Source organism: Caretta caretta, chromosome 8 (assembly GCF_965140235.1).
Source record: "Caretta caretta isolate rCarCar2 chromosome 8, rCarCar1.hap1, whole genome shotgun sequence".
NCBI lineage: Eukaryota > Metazoa > Chordata > Testudines > Cheloniidae > Caretta > Caretta caretta.
The window spans coordinates 109,401,871-109,421,264 of NC_134213.1; the positions used below are offsets into that span (position 1 = coordinate 109,401,871).

Here is a 19,394-nt window from a genome sequence, read left to right on the forward strand (position 1 = left end):
CTCCCGTCCCCAGCCACCCCCCTCTGCAGTCCCAGTCCCGAGACTCTCAACCCCAGCCACCCCCCTCTGCAGTCCCAGGCCCGAGACTCTCATCCCCAGCCACCCCCTCTGCAGTCCCAGGCCCAAGACTCTCATCCCCAGCACCTCTCCCCTCCACAGTCCCAGGCTGGAGACACCCTCCCGTCCCCAGTCATCCCCCTCTGCAGTCCCAGTCCCAAGACTCTCATCCCCAGCCACCCCCCTCTGCAGTGCCAGGCCCAAGGCTCCAGTCCCCAGCCACCCCCTCTGCAGTCCCAGGCCTGAGGCTCCTGTCCACAGCCACCCCTTTCTGCAGCCCTGAGGTAACCTCCTCCACCCCTCGGCCAGATGTGACTCTTAAAACTAGCCGACTGGCACCGCACCACCCTGCAGGTGCACACCATCAGCACCAGCTCCCATCCCCTCTGGCACCCTCCTGCGTGGGTGCAAACCTCTATCACCCCTCCACCAACCTCTGAGACACCCTCCCACGTGGGTACAAACCTTCAGCACTGCCCTTCCCCCCCTCCCTCTCCCCCATGGGTGCAAAACACCAGAAACCGTCTCCCCAAAGTGCTCTCCTGGGTGGGTGCAAACTCCCATCACCCCCCCCCGAAACCCTCTTGAGTGGGCACAAACCATCGGCACCCCCACACACAGGTGTCCAAGCTATTCCCATTCAGATAGTGTTTGGGGGACATGCACTGGGCACTTCTTGGATTTGGACTTCGCCCCACATCTGGGCTCTGTGGGGCCCTTCAGGCAGCCCCGAGAGGCTGCTCAGTATCTCAGATGCTTGAGGCTGTCTGTCCCAGTACCTGGAGCAAACTCCAGCTTGGCCCTGGGGCCCAGCTCAGGGTGCAGGGATCCCTGCCAGGTGAGTACATTGTCCTTAACCCCCTTGCCATTCATCCCTCCCTCCTGGGCCCCAAGCAGGCACAGGCTCACTTACCTTTCAGCATCTTGATGGCTGCATTCATTTTCAGCCCGTCCTTTTTGATCATTGCCCTGATGACCTGCCCGAAGTTCCCCTCTCCAATCATATCCTCAAATTTGATGTCCTCCCACTCCAGGATGGGATAGCTGAGGGGCTCAGGCTGGGGCTTTGGCCGGCGGGTCAGGGTCAGGGTCCCTGAGTTGAACTGCAGGATGGTCTCTTCCCCCTGACAAACAGGTAAGGGGGAAGTTAATGATTTCTGGCCCCCAAGGAATCCAAAACAGTGGTCTGAGCAGGGCTGGGGGTGGTGGTGTGTGTGCGCGAGGCATGCTTCACCCTGCCCATGGCACACTAGGGCTAAAGACCAGGCTGGGACATGGGGATTCAGGGCGCCTGGCTGTGGGTCTGACGAGGCAAAGGCAGCATTACTCACTGAGCCAGACTGGTAGGTGAAGGTCCGGCGCCGGTGGAAAAAATTCTTCTTGATCAGGAAAAGTGCCAAGAGGGCAAAAAGGATGGTGAGGCAGGTGACGGACACGGAGCCGATGATGGCCAGGAGCAGCTGCTGGTCTATTCCCGAGGGCTGCATGTCCTGGCTTTTCAGTCTGGGCACCTCGCTCAAGGCACCTGCAGGGAGGGAGGGGAACAGAGGGCTCATGGCTGTGCCAGGCTCAAGGTGTCAGATGCGACAGCTCCAGCCCGATGCAGCTCTTTGCACTGCTCCATGCACTGGGAAAACCCCTCTCCTCCTTGGCTGAGTACAGCACTGCAGCCCAATAGCAAAGGCCATGCAGCTAAGTGGCTGCAGCTGCCCCAGGCTCTGCAGTTCACCTGCCCCAGGCATCACACCGCACGACTGGAGCCATGACACCTTCCCAGCCCTGACGGCTACAGCTTATTTGCACCCGCACATACACTGATTTGCACAAGTGTTGCATGTTCCCCATGGTGCATTGAAATGAACTATGTTCTGGAAAGGGTGTTTTACTCCCCTTCAGTCTCTGCCCTTCCCTGCCCCCCAACCCCACTGACTTATTATTTCCTCCTGCTCCTCTCTCGCAAAATTCCCCTCCCTTCCTTGCTCTTTTTCACCTTCACTTTCTCTCTCGTGCCCATTTCTGCTTGGCCCTGCCTCCCCACGCCAAAGACAACGTTCCAGCCCCAGGAGCTTTGCTGTCTCCACGCACCACAGCAGTGCCGCTGGGAGCAGCTCTCCTGTGGGCTCGCAGCTGATGTGGGGTGTCAGTGCCCGAGCTGCTCAGCAGGTCACACACCAGCGGAGAGGTGGTCACTGGTGACACTTTGGGGCATGGCACATCACCCACTAACTAGGCTTTTTGCAGGACTGGACACAGAGCCAAGACTCCAAAGGGGCCTCCCAAGGGGCCTGTGTGTGCGGGGTGCCAGCCGGGCTGGGGCTGCCCTGGCAATATGGCTCTGTGGGGGAGAGCGGGGGGAATGGAGACAGGTGCCAGGCCTCCAGCTGGGGTGGGGATCCAAGATGTAGGTCAGCAGAGAAGCTGGGATGGAGGGAGACTGCATGCCCCACTCAGTTCAGCTCTTTCCTGGTGCGTCTCTGAAATATCCCACTTACCGTCGCCAAGGGTCTCCGCCTTCACAGGCTCACTCCACTCCCCAGGCACGTGGGAGTTCGCTCGGACACGGAACTGGTACCATGTGCTGGCATTGAGCCCCCAGATGATCTTCGTGGTCTCCCCACCGCTGTCCGTGTCAACCCACTGAGGCTCACTGGCCCCACCCAGCTGCTGCAGCTCCACAGTGTACTTACTGACACCCCCGTTGGGATACTCGGGGGCCTGCCAGGTGAGTTTGACGGTAGTGTCCGCGAGGGGCTCTGCGTGGAGAGACCTGGGGGAGGAGGGGCCTGGGACAAGGAGAGGAGGGAAATCAGCACCACAGGTAACATCTCCAGGGTTTGAGGCACCGGGCCTGGCTGCGCCCAGCCCCCAGCCTCAGCCACAGCAAAGGAGACTCCCTGGGCTGTGCAGGGCATGGGACCATGGAAAGGACATGTGTGCATGTGGGAGGGGGTGACAGTCAGTGGGCCACAGCAGAATAAACAGAGAAGTAAGAACAGTGGGATCACCCTTCAGACAGGTCCCCCCATTCAGGGGGGTGCAGAGGGGCGGGGTCGGAGACACGCGCCCCGTTCCCGGGGGCAGGGGCGGAGACGCGCGCCCCGTTCCCGGGGCTGGGGAAGAGGGGCGGTGCGGTGGGCGTCTTGACTCCTGTTTGCTTTGACCGCTGAGGCTAGAGACAGAGCAACCTGAGGGCTGCCTGGCTAGGAGGCTGGGAAATGCACGTTTCTAAATGCACACACGCCCGCACACATAGGGTGATGCGGGTCTGCGGCATGAAGAGGTGCAATCCCTGACCAATGGAGTTGGGCTGGGGAAAGCCCCAGGCTAGGCGCAGTTATTCTGGTAATGCGTGCCTAGTGTAGACGTGGCTCAGCCTCATCTTTCAAGTCACTGCTCTTTGTCTGCACTAAATGATACTCCCAGCTTGCAGTGCAGGACTGAGCCGATGCATTGGGATGCAGTGTGCAGAACCAGCAACAGGAAATGGAGTGCTGGGGCATTGGCCGGACAGGGAGAGCAGCAGGTTCAGGTGAGCAATGGCTGCCAACCTGAGTCAGCACCAACGCTAAATAGTTAGAAGGGATAGGACAGAGGAGTAGGCAGGGTCTAGTGGACGCTGACCACTGGCTCCCTTTGACCCAGCCGTGGTATGGGACAGGACCCACAAGTTAATCAATGGCTGGTCATTTTTTAAATTAACGTTTTAACGTCTTTCTTCAGCACCACAGAAAGAGAGGAATGAGCAGGCTGGGTCGGGCCTGAGGTCTGTGTAGCCTACTCGCCTGTCTCTTGACCATAGCCAGCCCAGGAGCTTCAGAGGACAGTGTAAAAACCTCATAGCAGGCACGTGTAGGATAGTGTGCCCTCCATGAAGGTCTCAGCCTGCTCCTTAATGGTCAGAGATTGATTTAAGGCCCAAAGCAGGGTTCTATCTCCCTTCCAAAACCCTTTTACACATTAACTGTAATACCTGTGCATATTACTGACAGCCACAGAAATGTCCAACCCCTCTTTGAATCTTCCTACATTCTGGGCCTCAGTGTGATCCAGTGCCCGTGAGTTCCACAGTCTAATTACAGTATCCCAAAGTCATGCAGAATTTGGTGATTGTCACCTCTAGGGGGCACTGTTACCTGACAGTAGGAAGATTAACCTCTCCAAAGCACAGTTAGCTGAAGTGGGAGCAGTATCTCCAAATCTGCACATGCCCTGGGGACAACTCACTGCAGTTTATTTTAAGTGAGGTGACTTGTAGAAAAGTCCCTTCTCCAAACAATAGGGAAATTCAGTGCCCCAAAGACAAACTGCATCGGTCCTGCTTGGTACTTAAAGTGCCTACATGGGGAACAAATATTTAATAATGGGCTCTTCAATGTAGCAGAGAAAGGTCTAACACAGTCCAATGGCTGGAAGTTGAAGCTAGACAAATTCAGACTGGAAATAAAGTGTACATTTTTACTGGTGAGAGTAATTAACCTTCAGAACAATTTACCAAGGGTTGTGATGGATTCTCGTTAACTGACCATTTTTAAATCAAAATTGGATGTTTTTCTAAAAGCTCTGTTCTAGGAATTATTGTGGGGCAGGTCTCTGACCTGTACGGCACAGGACAGAGTAGATGATCACGATGGTCCCCTCTGGTGTAACTCCAAGGAGGTTGGTGCAGTGGCACCAGGGAAGAATTGAGCTGTTGTGTCTGCAAAGAATCAAACTGGGGATGGTCAGTGCTACAATTTTAGTCCTATTAAATGACACAAGGCTAAGGAACCACAGCAATTTCAGCCACAAATTACTGGGCTTGATGCAGGAATCACCGGTGAAATTCCGTGGCCTGTGTTATTTATTATTTCATAGAACCATAGCATTAGAAGGGACCACAAGGGTCACCTAGTCTAACCCCCGGCCACAATGCAGAATTTGTATTAGAGTAGCAATCTGGGATGGTGGCCCTACTGTTCTAGTGCTGTACACACAGAGGGCAGGCAGTAGCCATGGAACAGGTGATTATGCAGCAGGAAGCCACTCTGGGCCAAACAATTGTGGAAGAAAGAAAAGGAGACAGTGTTTCCCTCCTCAGGCAATCGGCCTAGGGAGTCATGGCTGCAGGGGCAGAGTGACATATGGAGCTGAACTGAAAGAGGTGCTGGATAATAGTTTTATGCCTAATAACACTGGCAACTAGATACTAAGGGCTGGTCTGCACTGAGAACTTAATCAGCACAGCTACATCTCTCAGGGACATGGAAACCTAACCCCTGTCAATCTAGCTACCACCTCTCGGGGAGGTGGATTATTACACTGATGGAAGAGCCCCTCCAGTAGGCACTACCTATCCTGGCACCAGAGCGCTCAACTGTGCCTCTGGGGCGGTTCACGTGCAGACATACCTAAGACAAAAGAATAAGCCTCATGCTTCAAGATACCAGCTGATCCCTACCCAGGCCAGGAAAGATTTCCCCCTCCCCATGTCAGGCTAAGCTATTTACATATGCACGACTGTACCATGAGCCAGGTGCATCCTGGTTTTTTTGCCTCTTTCTGAGACGTCAGGTATTGGCCATTTTCCCTGAAATAAGCAGGTAGAAGAGCCCAATGGACCAGTAGTCTGATCTTGTGTGGCAAATTCTATGGATCGGATCCCCAGCCAGTGTATCAATGGGACTATGCTGATCTACGCCAGCTGAGCAGCTGGCCCCATGTCCCTATGACAGACAGTTCCCTCCCTTTGCTCCTGACAGTGCTGGTTCTGCAGGGGCAGGAGGGGCAGTTGGTTACCTACCTTTGCTGTTGATCATGACCTTGTAGAGGTCAGATGGAGGGCCCAGGCTGGTGCAGTGATAGACGAACACTTCCAGGCCATACTCCTTGTTGAACTCTAGGTTACGGATGCGGGCAGAGTGCACAAACATGGAGGTTATATTAATCTCCCGGACAAGCACTTTTGCTGAGTCCAAGAGACGTACAACGAAACCATTTGCTGGCTCGTAGTTATTTGGTAAGTTCCAATTAACATGAAGCGTGTTCTTCCCCTCTACCGACCAGCCTTCAATCACAGGCTTGGCTGTGGGTTCTGTTAGAGACACAAGGTGGGGGAGGTAATATCTTTATTGAACCAACGCCTGTGAAAACCATGGAGCAAATGGCTTGTTGTGAATTAAACCACACGTGTGCAGAGCCCAGGACAACAGGACCTGATCCCTGATTGGAAGCTCTAGACACTGGTGCAGTATAAATCAATAACCAATGGATGAATTCACCCAGCTCTAGTCCTGGTGGCTCTTGGGCAGGGCAGGGCCAGGCATACCCATTCTGTAGTATTTTTATTTGGGGGATTCCTTTCCTGTCTGTCCCCAAAAAGAAAAGGAGTACTTGTGGCACCTTAGAGACTAACCAACTTATTTGAGCATAAGCTTTTGTGAGCTACAGCTCACTTCATCGGATGCATACTGTTATGCATACTGTAGCTCACGAAAGCTTATGCTCAAATAAATTGGTTAGTCTCTAAGGTGCCACAAGTACTCCTTTTCTTTTTGCGAATACAGACTAGCACGGCTGTTACTCTGAAACCTGTCTGTCCCCAGTCCCTGCCAGGCACTCACCTTGACACTCTGTCACCATGACTGCCTGCGGCCCTATGGCACCTTCCCCTTTGTCACCAGGGCGAGTCAGCTGCACTTTGACCAGGTAGGCGGTGACTGGCCGTAGGTTCATGAGTGTGATGTTTTCACTGTTGTCAACTGTTGATTACAGAGGATCCTGTTAAACTGAAGCCATATGACCGGCAGCCTTGTTCCGTGCTGCGACACAGCTTCTGTTCCTCCCGGAGCCCATCGCAGGCTGAGCACTGGCAGCAGGATGTCCCCTGCTGGCCCGCTGCCTCTTCCCTCCCAAAAGCTCCCTGGGCCCAGCTGTTAGCAATATGCAACATGGACCTGCTGGATCCCAGCATCTCAGCCCTAGCCTATCGCCGCCTGCTACTCAGCTTGCCCCCTTTTGCTTCTCCAGTTAGACCATTCCCACTGGGACTTAGGATTTCACCTGGTGCTACGAGAATGCACTGTTGGGCGAAGCTAGTGCTTGGAGTGCCCGACGCCCAGTGTCTTAGGGCTGGAGCTCAGAACAGAATCTGGGTCAGCACCAGCCCCATTCCTAGGAACGAGAAGCTGTTCACAGAGCAGCACATTTGATTCCGGTCATGGTGCTGCCAGGCCTCCCCCATAGGCAGCCATGCCCCATCCTGTGCCCAGGAAAGCCCTGACTGCACTCTTGGCCTTGCACAGCTTAAACATGCTCCTTGCAGCGCCATGCACTCTGCTTTCTCCTAAAGGCCCCTGAAGAGATTCCCTGTGATGTGGCAGCCAGGGCAAGGCAGAGTGGGATTAGAGCTGGAGGCAGTGGAGGGGACCTCCCGGGAGTGCTGAGGAAAATGGCGAGGGGAGAACTGGCCAAGCGAAGCCCTCACCTGCCCTATCCCTCTCTGGCTAGGGTTGGAGTTTCTGGAGCACAGGTTCTTGGCCTGTGTCCAGCCAGGCATGTTGTCAGTGGGTTCTGAGCCACTGCTGCGGTCATGATCTGGCATCACCTGTCAATCTCTATGCAGCAATGGGTTCTGCTGGTTTTCACTCAGCCTGCGAGGGTCTCCATTGGCTTTACTGACCTGCTAGCTCAGAAGCAGCAGCAGCTGGCTCAGGCCTCCCAAGGGTAGGAGTTTCCTTGTTGTAAAATCAATCGTGGCCAAATTTGAGCATGACACCAATATCGGAGCAGTAGCAAATACAGGGAAGAAAGCATCAAGTGGCAGAGAGACACGAGGGGTCAGTCCTGCAGGCAGTGGGGCAAGAGGCAGAGCGGTCGCCCCTGTGACTCTGATCCTGCCCCAAATGTCCCTTGCGAGCTGACTCCCTTACCCACAATGGATGACCATGGTGAGGTGTTGTCCTTGGGCTTGTAGAGCAGTTTGATGGAGGTGACTGGGCCGTCACCAGAGAATCCATTCACTGGGGAAACCACAAGCTGCCGACTCTGCTTGGTTAGCAGCCGGGGGGGGCTCAGTGGCACTGGAGGGACTGCAGGCAAAGAACAGAACCAACATCAATAAACCCAGCACAAACATGAAGGAAGAAGGAACAAAGCATTGTTTAACATGGACACTTGGCCACATTGACCTGATGGTCAGCCCTAGCCCAGGCTTGTCTGATACTAACCCTTTTCTTGGTAGTCTAGGGGGAACCTCATGATCCCAGAGTCTCTGCCATCAGTACCGTGATGGGACATGCCTCACCCCACTGATGGGGAGGCTAACCCGGGTTCTTGCACTCAGGCAGCACCAGCTAGGGGCACGTGCAGAATCTGCTCCACCTGGAGAAGGGGAGCTTAAAAAGGCAACAGTGCTGCTGTGAGTGGTGGGGGGGCTTGCCCAGGAGGAGAAGGTGCTAAGGACTGCCGGAGAGCTCCAGCAGCCAGGGCAGCCCAGCCGGGACAGTGGCTGTCCTTTCCTCCCACCTGCCCTTGTCTGGGGGCAGACTGACACCTCACATGGGCCAGGGGCCCTGGAAAGCAGCTCCCCACTATAACCAGTGGTGAGACCTGGGGAACATCACCACGGACTAGAGGGAACTGGACTCACAAGGGACCATAGGAGTGAACTGAACTGCCAGGAGCAGTGAGATTGCCTGAGTTGCTGGAGTTCTTAGAGGGGACCCAGGGGCAAGAGATGGAAAGATTCTACAGCTAAGACCAGTTGGAGGGTCGGCCAGCTACAAGCACACTATGTCCCATAACTGTGACAACGCCAATTGCTCCCCAGAGGCAGAGGGCAGCCCTGGACCTCCCCCGTGCTGAGCTCAGGCCTGGGGAGCCTGCCTTGGCCTGCGGGGAGATGGACGTCTTTGACAGTGGAGACTCCACCTCTCTCTAGTTCCTCTTGTAAGCGGAGTCTGAATGAGCTCTTCCCTAACATCTAGTGGTGAGCTGTGTAAAAAGACTTCAGGAGGTGATCTCATTTGCATGGACACACCCACCCTGCCTAGGCACTCAGCATGATGGGATTGCTTGCCCAAAGGATCACTTGTGGCTGATGCTGGATCCCCATTCTCCTTGTTATTGGGGCAGGAGTAATAAAGCGTTGTTATTCTTGTTGTGTGAATTGAGGACAGCAGAACTATACCTGGCATACCCCAATGGAGGGACTCACCCACAACTGAAAAGCACTCACTAGGCAGGAGACATGGGTTCTAAAACCCAAAGTGTAGAGGAAGGTTGTGGATAGGTATTTGTATTATGTAGGTCTGTTTAAGAGTCTGAAACACAATTTAAACCTTTCTGTCTTTACTGTATAATAAAAGAACTAATTTAGACTCAATAAGAGTCTTGTTATATGCTACAGAGCTAAAATCATTGATTACTAGATCTAAGTATTAGATCTACTTTGGGACAGTGTTTATGGTACAAGAGACTACCCAGTGTGCACCAGCAGTGAGGACCCCCCCGCATTAAGAGCTGAAATCACTGAGAGCTGTGTTAAGTGGTGGGCCCAGAAGACATCTTGGTGAGCAGCTAGTAGAGAGTGTGGCCAGCAAGGTGGCAAGTGGCCAGCTGGGCACCTGGTGGAGAGGTGCGGTCAGCAAGGTGGCTGGCGGAGAGAAGCGGCCAGATCAGAGCCCTGCAGAGAGGTGCAGCCGGTAAGCGAGTGCTTGAGCAGCGGAGCATGTAAGGTGCCTCCTTACTCCCCGCTTCCACCCAGGGTGGGAGGTGAATTCTGGAGATGAACCTCTGGACTCTGGGGCTACACTGACCAAGGACAGCAACTGTGAGTGGGGTGCAGAGAAGGGATGGGCACGTTAAAGGGACTTTTTGGTTGCTGGACTTAAGACCCTGAGCAGAAAAGGACACTGCCCGACTTACTTGGGGGTGGGTCTTTTGCTCAGGGTTTATGTTTATGAACCTAGTTGTGGTGTTTTCCCAAATTAATGCTGAGTTACTCCTCTTATTTTATTAAAAGTTTTTGCTGCACTCAGACTCTATGCTTGTGAGAGGGGAAGTATTGCCTCTTAGAGGCACCCAGGGGGTGGTGTGTAATTGTCCCAGGTCACTGGGTGGGGACTTGAGCTGGTTTGCATTGTATTGTTGAAAAGGAACCCCTAGATATTGAACCTGGCCCTTGTTGCTGCCAACTCGCATTGCCAGAAGGGTTACACTCTCAAACATCCCAGCTGTTCCCTCCCCTGCTCCACTCACCTTTGACATTGACCTTGACTCTCCTGCTGTCCTGTCCCCCGCTGGTGGAAACTCTGCACTCCCAGAGGCCAGTGTCCACCTCGGTGAGCACTGGCACCAGGAACTCAGAGGTGGTTTTGTCTGTTTCCATGATGGCTTTAATCGACTGGGTGGGAGAGAGAAGCTGTAGTTACCCATCCTAGGGCCACAGGCACCAGGCACAGCTGCAGTCAGATGGGTAGAACAGAGATGGCTGGGGTGGGGCAGAGGGATGCTGCTCAGGTTCCAGGCCCGAGCAGGCTCATGTTCAGGTCTGCAGCCATGGCGCAGTAGATGGGGCTACACGGGCCTAGGGATTTGGGGCAAATACCAGCTTGGAGCCTGAGGTACCTGAGGGCAGCTGGACCTAGACACACAGAGCCCTGGCAGGGTAGAGGGTTGCACAGAGAGCAGGGGCAGGGGAGGCACAGAGAGCCTCTCTTGGGAAGGGTGGGGGCCACAAGCAGCACCGGCGGAATGGGACTGGGGTGGGGAAGCACAGGGAGCCCCGGCGGGGTGGGACCAGGGGGGCACAGGGAGCCCTGGTGGGGTGGGACCAGGGGGGGCACAGGGAGCCCCGGCAGGGTGGGACCAGAGAGAGAGGCGGCAGCACAGGGAGTCCTGGGAGGATGTGGGGGCACAAGGAGCCCTGATGGGGCAGGAGGAGGGGGGGCGGGTACCGTGAGCACTGTCCCATCAGCCTTGCGCAGCTCAATGCTGTCTCGCACTGGAGGTGGGTTGCCCGTGGCCATACAGCTGATCACAGGCTGGGAACCCAGGTTAAACTCCAGCTCTGTGTCCAAGTTGATGATCTGGGGAATCCGATCTGGGACAGGAAATAGCAGTGCTTAGCACACAAGCCCCAGTCCCCCTGAGCTCACCACTCTCCCTGCCCCTGAGCCAGAGGCTGCTGCAGGGCATCTGGGAGGCCCAGTGCTCTGCCCAAACCAAGGGTTTTGCATTGAGGTCCTCAAGGCAGCTCCGCAGAGGACCCCCAGTTTTAGATGCCCTGAAGAAGTGACTTCCCTGGGCTCTAGGGGAAAGTCCCAGCAAGGATGGCTGGTGGATCTGCCCCCTTCTCCGCTGACACTGTTTCACTGCTCCTCTCCCAGGTCTCTTCCCGCTCTGGCGGGCAGGAGAAGCCAGCATCTTGTGCCCAGGCAACTCTCCACACCCCAAGCCAGTGCCCATGGGCCATGCTCTGAGCACCTCGGCTGGGCAGCGATGTCCCCCGACAGAGCTGGCCTGCCCAAGCGCTGGCATCTGATGGGCCTGCTCGCGGTGCTGCAGCGCTCTGCTCTCCCACCCAGGGCCAGGGTCCCACCCAGCTGCACTTCGGTGGCTTTCCAGCCGAAGGCACTGCCCTGGCACTGCCAGCCAGGGAGGGGCTTCATTAGCCTGTCTCTAAGCAGCCCTTTGTGGCATTGGGCAGGGAGCAGTTCCTGAGGTTTCGAGCACCCCCAGCGTTACAAGGGTCAGTAAGTGGGCAGTGCTCCGACACTGCGGGGCTGGGGCTGGGTGAACACCAGCGGCAGAGAACACAGCAGGCTCCTGCCTGGCAATGCCGGACCCCCAGGCAGATCATAGGTATTGCACTGAGGGCAGCTCTACCTGATTTCTCGCAGCGCTCCCCATGCCACCCTGATGGGCAAACGCAGCCACTGAAGCGGTTGCAGGTACCTCCATTTTGGCAGTGACAATCCAGGGCACAGTCTGCGCCGTAGTGTCCAAGAGGGCAGGCTGGAGGGAAGAGCCAAGAGTTCACTGGTCAACACCTGGCAGCGGTTCAGGATTTTGGCTTGAGGCCGGTGCAAGGAAGAGCACGAGAAGCAACCGTAGACTCAGAGCCCCCAAGACATTAATACTGTGTCAGAGCTAGGTGTCAGTGGCCCAGGGAGCCAGTCCTTACATGCCCTGCAGTCCAAGTGGTGATGTGTGCTCAGAGCTTTCTACTGTAGGCATTCTCTGCCCCATTCTCTTCCAGCCCAGCTGTGTCCCCAGGGATCCATTGTGGGGCTGGCCAGGGACAGGGGGTATGAGAGGAGACGGGGAAGCAGCAGAGAAGATTTGTTTGCTTCTTTCTGCTGCCATCTGAGCTGTGGAAGTTTGCGTGTCTGACGGGTTGGGGATGCTGTGAGTGCTTTGTCAGGGGGCTGCAAAACTGGAGACATAAGCTGAACTCAGCGTCCTTGAGGGAGCACTATTATATCCGGAATGCTGCACAGACAGCAGGGGACCCCGCAAGAGACAAAAATCACAGCAAACCAAAAGAGCCAAATGTATGGATGGGGGCTGCCTTGGCTCCAGGGGTTTCTCCTTTTTGAAACAGAAAGGTCAGGCCAACTCTGCCGCGGAGGGACCCAGTCTGAGGGTGGCACCTCTGTCGGGGAGGGGAGAGGAAGGAAGGCAGGCAAAGCTACTGTACCCGTGCTGCACTGTGACCCACTCCACCCGGAAGCGCAGGAGCAGCCGTATGGATCTGGCAGGCAGAAGCTCAGCCCCTTGCAGCCCTGGTCACTGCTGCAGTGTTCCTGGCAGTTACGGCCAAACCTCCCTTCCCTACAGGCTTCAGAACAAGACAATTCTCCTCATTACTCTGCTGCAGCCAGCACCAGTCCATTCACTGCTTTCCATTTCCACATGGCCTGGCCCTGCCCCATTGAACCCAGCACTGCCACCCACCACGGCCAGGACAAGTTATGCAGCCAGCACAGAGATGCATTAACAGCTGATGAACTTACCAAAACCAACAGGGAATTGGGGAGGCCCCATGCCAGAACACGGCTGAAAACAAAAGTCTGTTGAGATCCACAAGGCAGAGCACAGATGCTGGCCATTACTGGTGGGGGAATCCAGCCTCAATCCCGTGTAAAATACAATGGTATAAGCAGTAAGAGCAAAATATGTATTAGCGGGAGATGGAGAAACACCACTCACAGGGACAGGATAGGCAGACATAACTGCTAAGGAGATCTTAGCCACAGCCAGGGGCAGTTTTGACAGCATCAGAGACAAGTCTAAGCTAAATGGACCCAGGCAAGAAACAGCCCCAGCTACTGCACAGAGCAATCTTTCCACCCCAGTTCCATTTTGCAGCATAAAACTCCAAGGTGGAGCAGCATAAGTCAGAGCTGAGGATTTCTGCCATCTTGCTGGCACAAGAGATCTCAACTCAGGGGACAGTGAACAGATGATCTTTGGGTAGGGCCAGATACTATGAGAACCTAGTCTGCTGTGCCCAGGCCAGCAGGACTAGAGTCACAGAGTATAGGGCCAGAAGGGACCATTGTGATTATCTTGTCTGACCTCCTGCACAGCATAGGTCAGAGACCTGCCCTGAATCAATTCCTGTTCAAACTAGAGGATAATGCTCAGGAAGACATCCCATCTTGATTAAAAATTTGGAGCAATGGAGAATCCACCAAAACCCTTGTAAGTTGTTCTCACTGTTAAAAATTTGCACCTGGTTTCCAGTCTAAACCTGTCCAGCTTTAAGTTCTAGCCAATGGATCTTGTTATACCTTTGTTAGCTATACTGATGAGCCCCCATTATCCAATTTCTCTGCCTTGTGTAGGTATTTATTGATTGATCAAGTCATGCCCTTCTCTTTGTTAAATTAATAGATTGAGCTCCTTGCTTCTCTCACTGTATGGTATATTTTATAATCCTTCAGTCATTTTCATGACTCTTCTCTGAACCTTCTCCAGTTTATCAACATCCTTTTAGCAGTGTGGGCACCAGAACTGGACACAGTATCCAGTAACAGCCTCACTAATGCTGTATACAGAGGAAAAATCACCTCCCTACTTGACAGTCTCTTGTTAATACATTCATGGATACATCCACCATCTTAGCTACTGCATTGCAATGGGAGCTCACGTTCAGTCACTCTGGCTCCATCCTGTGGAATCTTCCTCAGCATGCTGGGGAAATGAGGGAATGGAGAAAGGTCGCAAGGATCCCCTTCCCCAGTGTGAGTGGAAGATGCATTCTGGGTCCCCATCCTCTCTTCAGCACAACTTCAGACCCTTGGTGCTGCGACGTGTAATACAAGCCACAGCTGGAGGACCCCATCTGGCAAATACTAAACAGCTGAAGCTTGGAGTGATCCACCCCCTCCCCCATGGGTCTATGGTGATTGTGCACCTGCAAGGCAAAGAGACGATGAGATCACTATATTCTGGGTGCACCATGGAATGGAGCCTGAGCATTGTGACCCTCCCTCTTCGTGGAGTCCCAGAGCCCGGGCTCCAGCCCAAGCCCAAATGTCTACACCACAGTTAAACAAGCTCTGCAAGCCTGAGTCAGCTGACACGGGCCAGCTGTGGGTTTTAATTGCAGCGTAGACATACCCTCAGTGTTCAGACTGTATTTTATTCTAAACCCTTCCACTCACGTCATTACAGTGCAACATCACAGTATTCAATCCTACATCTTTCTGCCTCTCTTTACTAGGACCTAGCTGGTAAAGAGATCTCCCTCTTTAGGGAGCCCTTTCAGGCCAGGCCACACTCAGCTCAGCCACTACAGTCCCCCCTTGTAATACTTCCTTCCTGGCTTTTATCAGGTTAGCCAGCTGAGGCCTAATTAGTTCCTTACTTCTCCATCCCCTCCTTCTGATTAGCTCATTGTTCAGTCAGCTGTCTTTGGGGAAACTAATTGAGGTTACAGTCATCAGAGTGCTGACCCACCTGTCAGGTCTCAGCACTCTGTCACACACCTCGCCATGAGCTCCCAGTGGGATACAAATAGGGCTAATGTGATTCTGGGATATAGAGAGCAGGGTGAGGATTTTACCTCTGTCATTGGTGAGACCGCTACTGGAATACTGCATCCATAGAATCATAGAATCATAGAATATAAGGGTTGGAAGGGACCCCAGAAGGTCATCTAGTCCAACCCCCTGCTCAAAGCAGGACCAATTCCCAGTTAAATCATCCAGTTCTGACATCCACATTTTTAAAAGGATAGTGAAACATTGAAGAGGGGGCAGAGAAGAGCCACAAATATGAATTGAGGGAGAATATGCCTTACCATTGAGACTTAAAGGGTTCAGTCTGTTTAGTTTACCAGAAAGAAGACTTGATTACAGTATGTAAGTCTGTTCAGGAGAAGAAAATACCAGGTACTTCAGGGCTCTCTTATTCAGCAGAGAAAGACAGAACAACAACCAGGAAGTTGAAACCAGAGAAATTCAAATTAGAAATAAGGCCAAAAATTAGCCATCAAGGTGATTTACCACTGGAACCAGCTCCCAAGGGAAGTGGTCGATTTCCATCTCCTGCTGACTTCAGATCCAGCCCGGCTGCCTTTCTGGAAGAGCTGCTTTACCAGACAAAAGTTACTGGGTTCAAAACACGGGGAACTGAGTGAAATTGTCTGGCCTGTGATAGACTGGAGATAAAACTAGCTGATTTAATGGTCCCTTCTGGCCATAAAGTCTATGAACCCAGACCCTCAGTGGGAGGAATCTTTAAAGGCACCTTTACAAAAGGATGGTCCCTCTGTCCCAGGATCTAAGCCCCAACTTCAGCACAGAGGGAGTCGAGATGACACGCTGCCTCCCACACCCAGCAGTAGCAGAGCCTCTTGCAGGAGAAGGTTCTCTCAGATCCCTGAAGGCTTCACAGCCCTTAACTGAGTGCCACTCTCAGGGGCAGGTAAGGCAGTTCCCTGCCTCTCTGGAAGAAATGGGGAGCAGCGCCTGCCCCCATCCTGCTAGAGGGGCCCACCCTCCCACGCAGGCCCAGGAGACTCACAAACAACAGACATTTGACAAAACAGTCAAACTCCCAAAAACTACAAACAGCCCCTATTGTCTAGAGCAGGCTGAGCCACAGACCTCCTTGATTCCATCCCCGTGTCAGACTGAGGTCAGCTCCAGCCCTGCATCACTGTCCCTGCCAAATGGCAGAGAAAGGGGAGAGGAAGGCTCTGTGCCTACTGCAGCTGGAAAATGCAGAGACAGGGAATCATAAAATCATAGAATATCAGGGTTGGAAGGGACCTCAGGAGGTCATCTAGTCCAAGCCCTGGCTCAAAGCAGGACCAACCCCAACTAAATCATCCCAGCCAGGGCTTTGTCCTTAAAAACCTCTAAGGAAGGAGATTCCACGACCTCCCTAGGTAACCCATTCCAGTGCTTCACCACCCTCCTTGTGAAAAAGTTTTTCCTAATATCCAACCTAGACCGCCCCCACTGCAACTTGAGACCATTGCTCCTTGTTCTGTCAGGGTCAGTGGAGGGAGTGGGGTGTTTATTCCCTTGGCCTGTGGAGTTTGGAGGTACCTATGCCCCACGACTGCTTACTCCTGCTCCAGAATGCACTCCTCCCACAGGGGCTGGGTGTGTGGAGTCCATACCTTTCTCACAGCGAGTGCCCATGAAACCTGGAGGGCAGATACACTCCCCAACACCGTCGTGGCAGATGCCTCCATTCAGGCAGTCAGGACAGTCCTTCTCACAAGAGGGGCCCCACTTCTTCGCTGCACACCCTGGGGAGAAAGCAGAGGGGGTTTGGGGCAGGGCCACACCACATGAAACTGTGGGAGCACCGGCTGCATGCTCAGTCTGCAGCTGAAAAATGAACCACAGCCCGACAGAATCCTAACCTCTGGGAATGCGAGTGCAGAGCCTCCACCCTAGGCAGGACCAGGGCAACAGGACCCAGCATTCTGACAGCAGGAAATGCCAGAGGGGCCCATCTCCCGAGCACACAAACCTCAGCTCCGTGGCACACACATGTTCAGCCCCTCCCAGTTAACATGGCTCTGCATGAATGCCTCACTGGCACCCCAAAGGGCAAAGCTGAGCCACTGCTCTCTCCCACCAAACCCTACTGCTCCCTGTTCTCTGGCACCACCCTTTGTGTCACTCAGGCGTGGAACCTGGCATCACCTTCAATTCCGCCCTCCCTTGCACCCATGCATTCCCAGTGCTGCTTCCCTCTCCAGAACATTTCTTAGATTCCACCTTTGCTTTCCATCCACACAGGTGAGCTGCCCTCCAGGCCCTCCTCACCGCCAGTCCTGACCTCTGCACGTGCCTCCCTGTGGGAGCAGGGCTGGGGAAGAGCATGGCAAGAGCACTGTTGTATCGCAGCCATTTCTGGCTGCCAGAGGAGCCTCACTGGGCCCAACACAGCTTAGCTTAGAGCAGCATCCTGCACAGACCCTAGCTAGCCCCAGAGCCAGAGGCCGGCAAACGCGACGCACAGCTGAGCTCAGACAAAGCCAGACCAGGGCCCATCTCTGCTTGTCTGACCCCAAATCCAAGACCTCCGTTTCTCTTGGGCCAGGTCCCAGCCTAGACTGAGCCCTCACACCCACCAGCCCCTTCTCCAGTGGTTCTGTTGTATGTCTGGAGCCTAGGCTCTGGCCCCACATGGCATTCCTGCCCTGATCCCTACCCCAGCCAGGCTCCAGACCCAGCCCTGAGGTCCCACAGCAATCTTACCTCTCACAATCAGCCTGTAGAAGGCACTTGTCAGGGGACTGTCCCCAATGAATGTGGCACTGTACACCCCATTCTCACTCAGACCCACATCCGGTAGGGTTAAGGTGAACAGTGTCCCATTTACTTCACCCCGGTCCGTTGTCTGGTAGTAGGTACCTGAATTAAGGAAAGAGGGCAAATGACATCAGGTCCTGAAGTTACCCAACAGTGGAGCTGGCCTGAATAAAACCCTGTCCCCGTTTGTCCCTGTAGGGCAGCGGTTCTTAACCTTTACTGCAGCCTGCACCTCTTTGGTTCTCAAAATATGTTCTCGCACCCCTTATCAAAAATCACTGAAGTAGGTCAGTTCTTTACAGTAATTGTTAAAAAATGTGTAATGTTAATAAATACATAGGTTTGATGAAACGAAGTAGTTGTACTTAATTTGTGCTTAATTTGTGTTTTTGATGATTTACCTTCTAAAAAAATCTGGCATCTCTTGCACCCCCAGTGGATGCATGCACCCCAGGTTAAGAACCACTGCTCTAGGGAGAGCCAACCATCTGCAGCTGGGCAGCACCAAGGGACTCTGCCCTCTTCAGCTTGATGACCCAGACACATCTCAAGGATGTGGGTGAGCGTCAGGTCTCTCCTGGACTGTCCCTGCAAGGCCAGGCCAGCACAGTGAGCGCAAGGGCATGAGCTAATCCCTGGCAGCCAGTCCCGTGGCCGTCTGTGGGGGATAGGGATCCCAGAAAAGGCAGAAGTCAGACAAATGTGCAGCCTGACTCCTCCTCTCCCTGGTTAGTGAGGTGCTCCCTCCAGAGTAGGTCTGACCCCTACAGCAGCGCTGTCTGCAGGGACCGCATCCGGTGGAGGCAGTGTCTCTCAGGGTCCAGCTGCACGGCAGCAGGGTGCATGCTCTCCAGCACGGATAGACAGACACAAACTAGCTCTGTTCACACTATCATACTGCAGTGTAGCCAGGACTAGCAGAGGCCAGGGCTCAGGCTAGCCGCCCACATATGTAGCCCAGGGGGCTGGGTGGGTTTGTGCTCAGGCAGCCAGCCTGAGCTGCCAGCCAGGCCACTCCGGCGCAGCTACACTAGTTTTAGGGCGCTATCGTGAGCAGAGCTAGCACGTCTGTTTCCCCACGCTGGCAGGCGTTGCGGTGTAAACCTACCTAGGAGAAGGAGGGTTCTAGAGACACTGCAGAGCGAGTGCCTGGAGCCTATGGCACAGTCTGGACCAGAAACTGCCAAGGCTCATCCTGCTCAATGCGACTGCCTTGAGTACTTCCAGAGCAGTCGGGGTGGAGGGGCACCCGCCCCAGTCTCATTTGCATCGGGAGTAGGGTGGGAGGTGAGGGGGAGACTCACTTGCCACTTGTCCTTGGCTCATGCAATGTAGGGTTCAGTCATGTGTGGAGGAGGGTCTCACTGAGCCCTCACTCTGACCCTGTGTGGAGGGGTTTGCGGGTGATAGTCTCATTGGGATCATGTGCCCTGACTGTGTTTGAACCTTGGAACCTGGTCCAGAGCTCTCTGGGGTCCCTGGCCCTACGTAGCCACAACAGTCTGGTTATTTCACTAGGGTTGCTTGCCCCAGCCTGGCAAAAGGGGTGGATCACTGGGGTCTCCTGCTGTC

The 19,394-nt window shown here is 54.2% G+C and overlaps 1 protein-coding gene across 1 annotated transcript in view; it reads right to left on the reverse strand.

Moving 5' to 3' along the window:
* TIE1 (tyrosine kinase with immunoglobulin like and EGF like domains 1) overlaps positions 1-19,148 on the reverse strand; it is a 29,444-nt gene extending 10,296 nt beyond the window's left edge. The window contains exons 1-13 of the mRNA XM_075131994.1: positions 19,127-19,148; positions 17,769-17,924; positions 16,676-16,807; positions 12,737-12,877; positions 11,923-12,051; positions 10,992-11,137; positions 10,294-10,438; positions 7,965-8,123; positions 6,657-6,794; positions 5,837-6,127; positions 2,550-2,840; positions 1,389-1,582; positions 971-1,181 (exon numbers count right to left, since the gene is read on the reverse strand). Of these exons, the coding sequence (XP_074988095.1) occupies positions 971-1,181; positions 1,389-1,582; positions 2,550-2,840; positions 5,837-6,127; positions 6,657-6,794; positions 7,965-8,123; positions 10,294-10,438; positions 10,992-11,137; positions 11,923-12,051; positions 12,737-12,877; positions 16,676-16,807; positions 17,769-17,924; positions 19,127-19,148 (2,155 nt within the window). The remainder of the gene's footprint in view (positions 1-970; positions 1,182-1,388; positions 1,583-2,549; positions 2,841-5,836; positions 6,128-6,656; positions 6,795-7,964; positions 8,124-10,293; positions 10,439-10,991; positions 11,138-11,922; positions 12,052-12,736; positions 12,878-16,675; positions 16,808-17,768; positions 17,925-19,126) is intronic.
* Between the last annotated feature and the right edge of the window lie 246 nt (positions 19,149-19,394).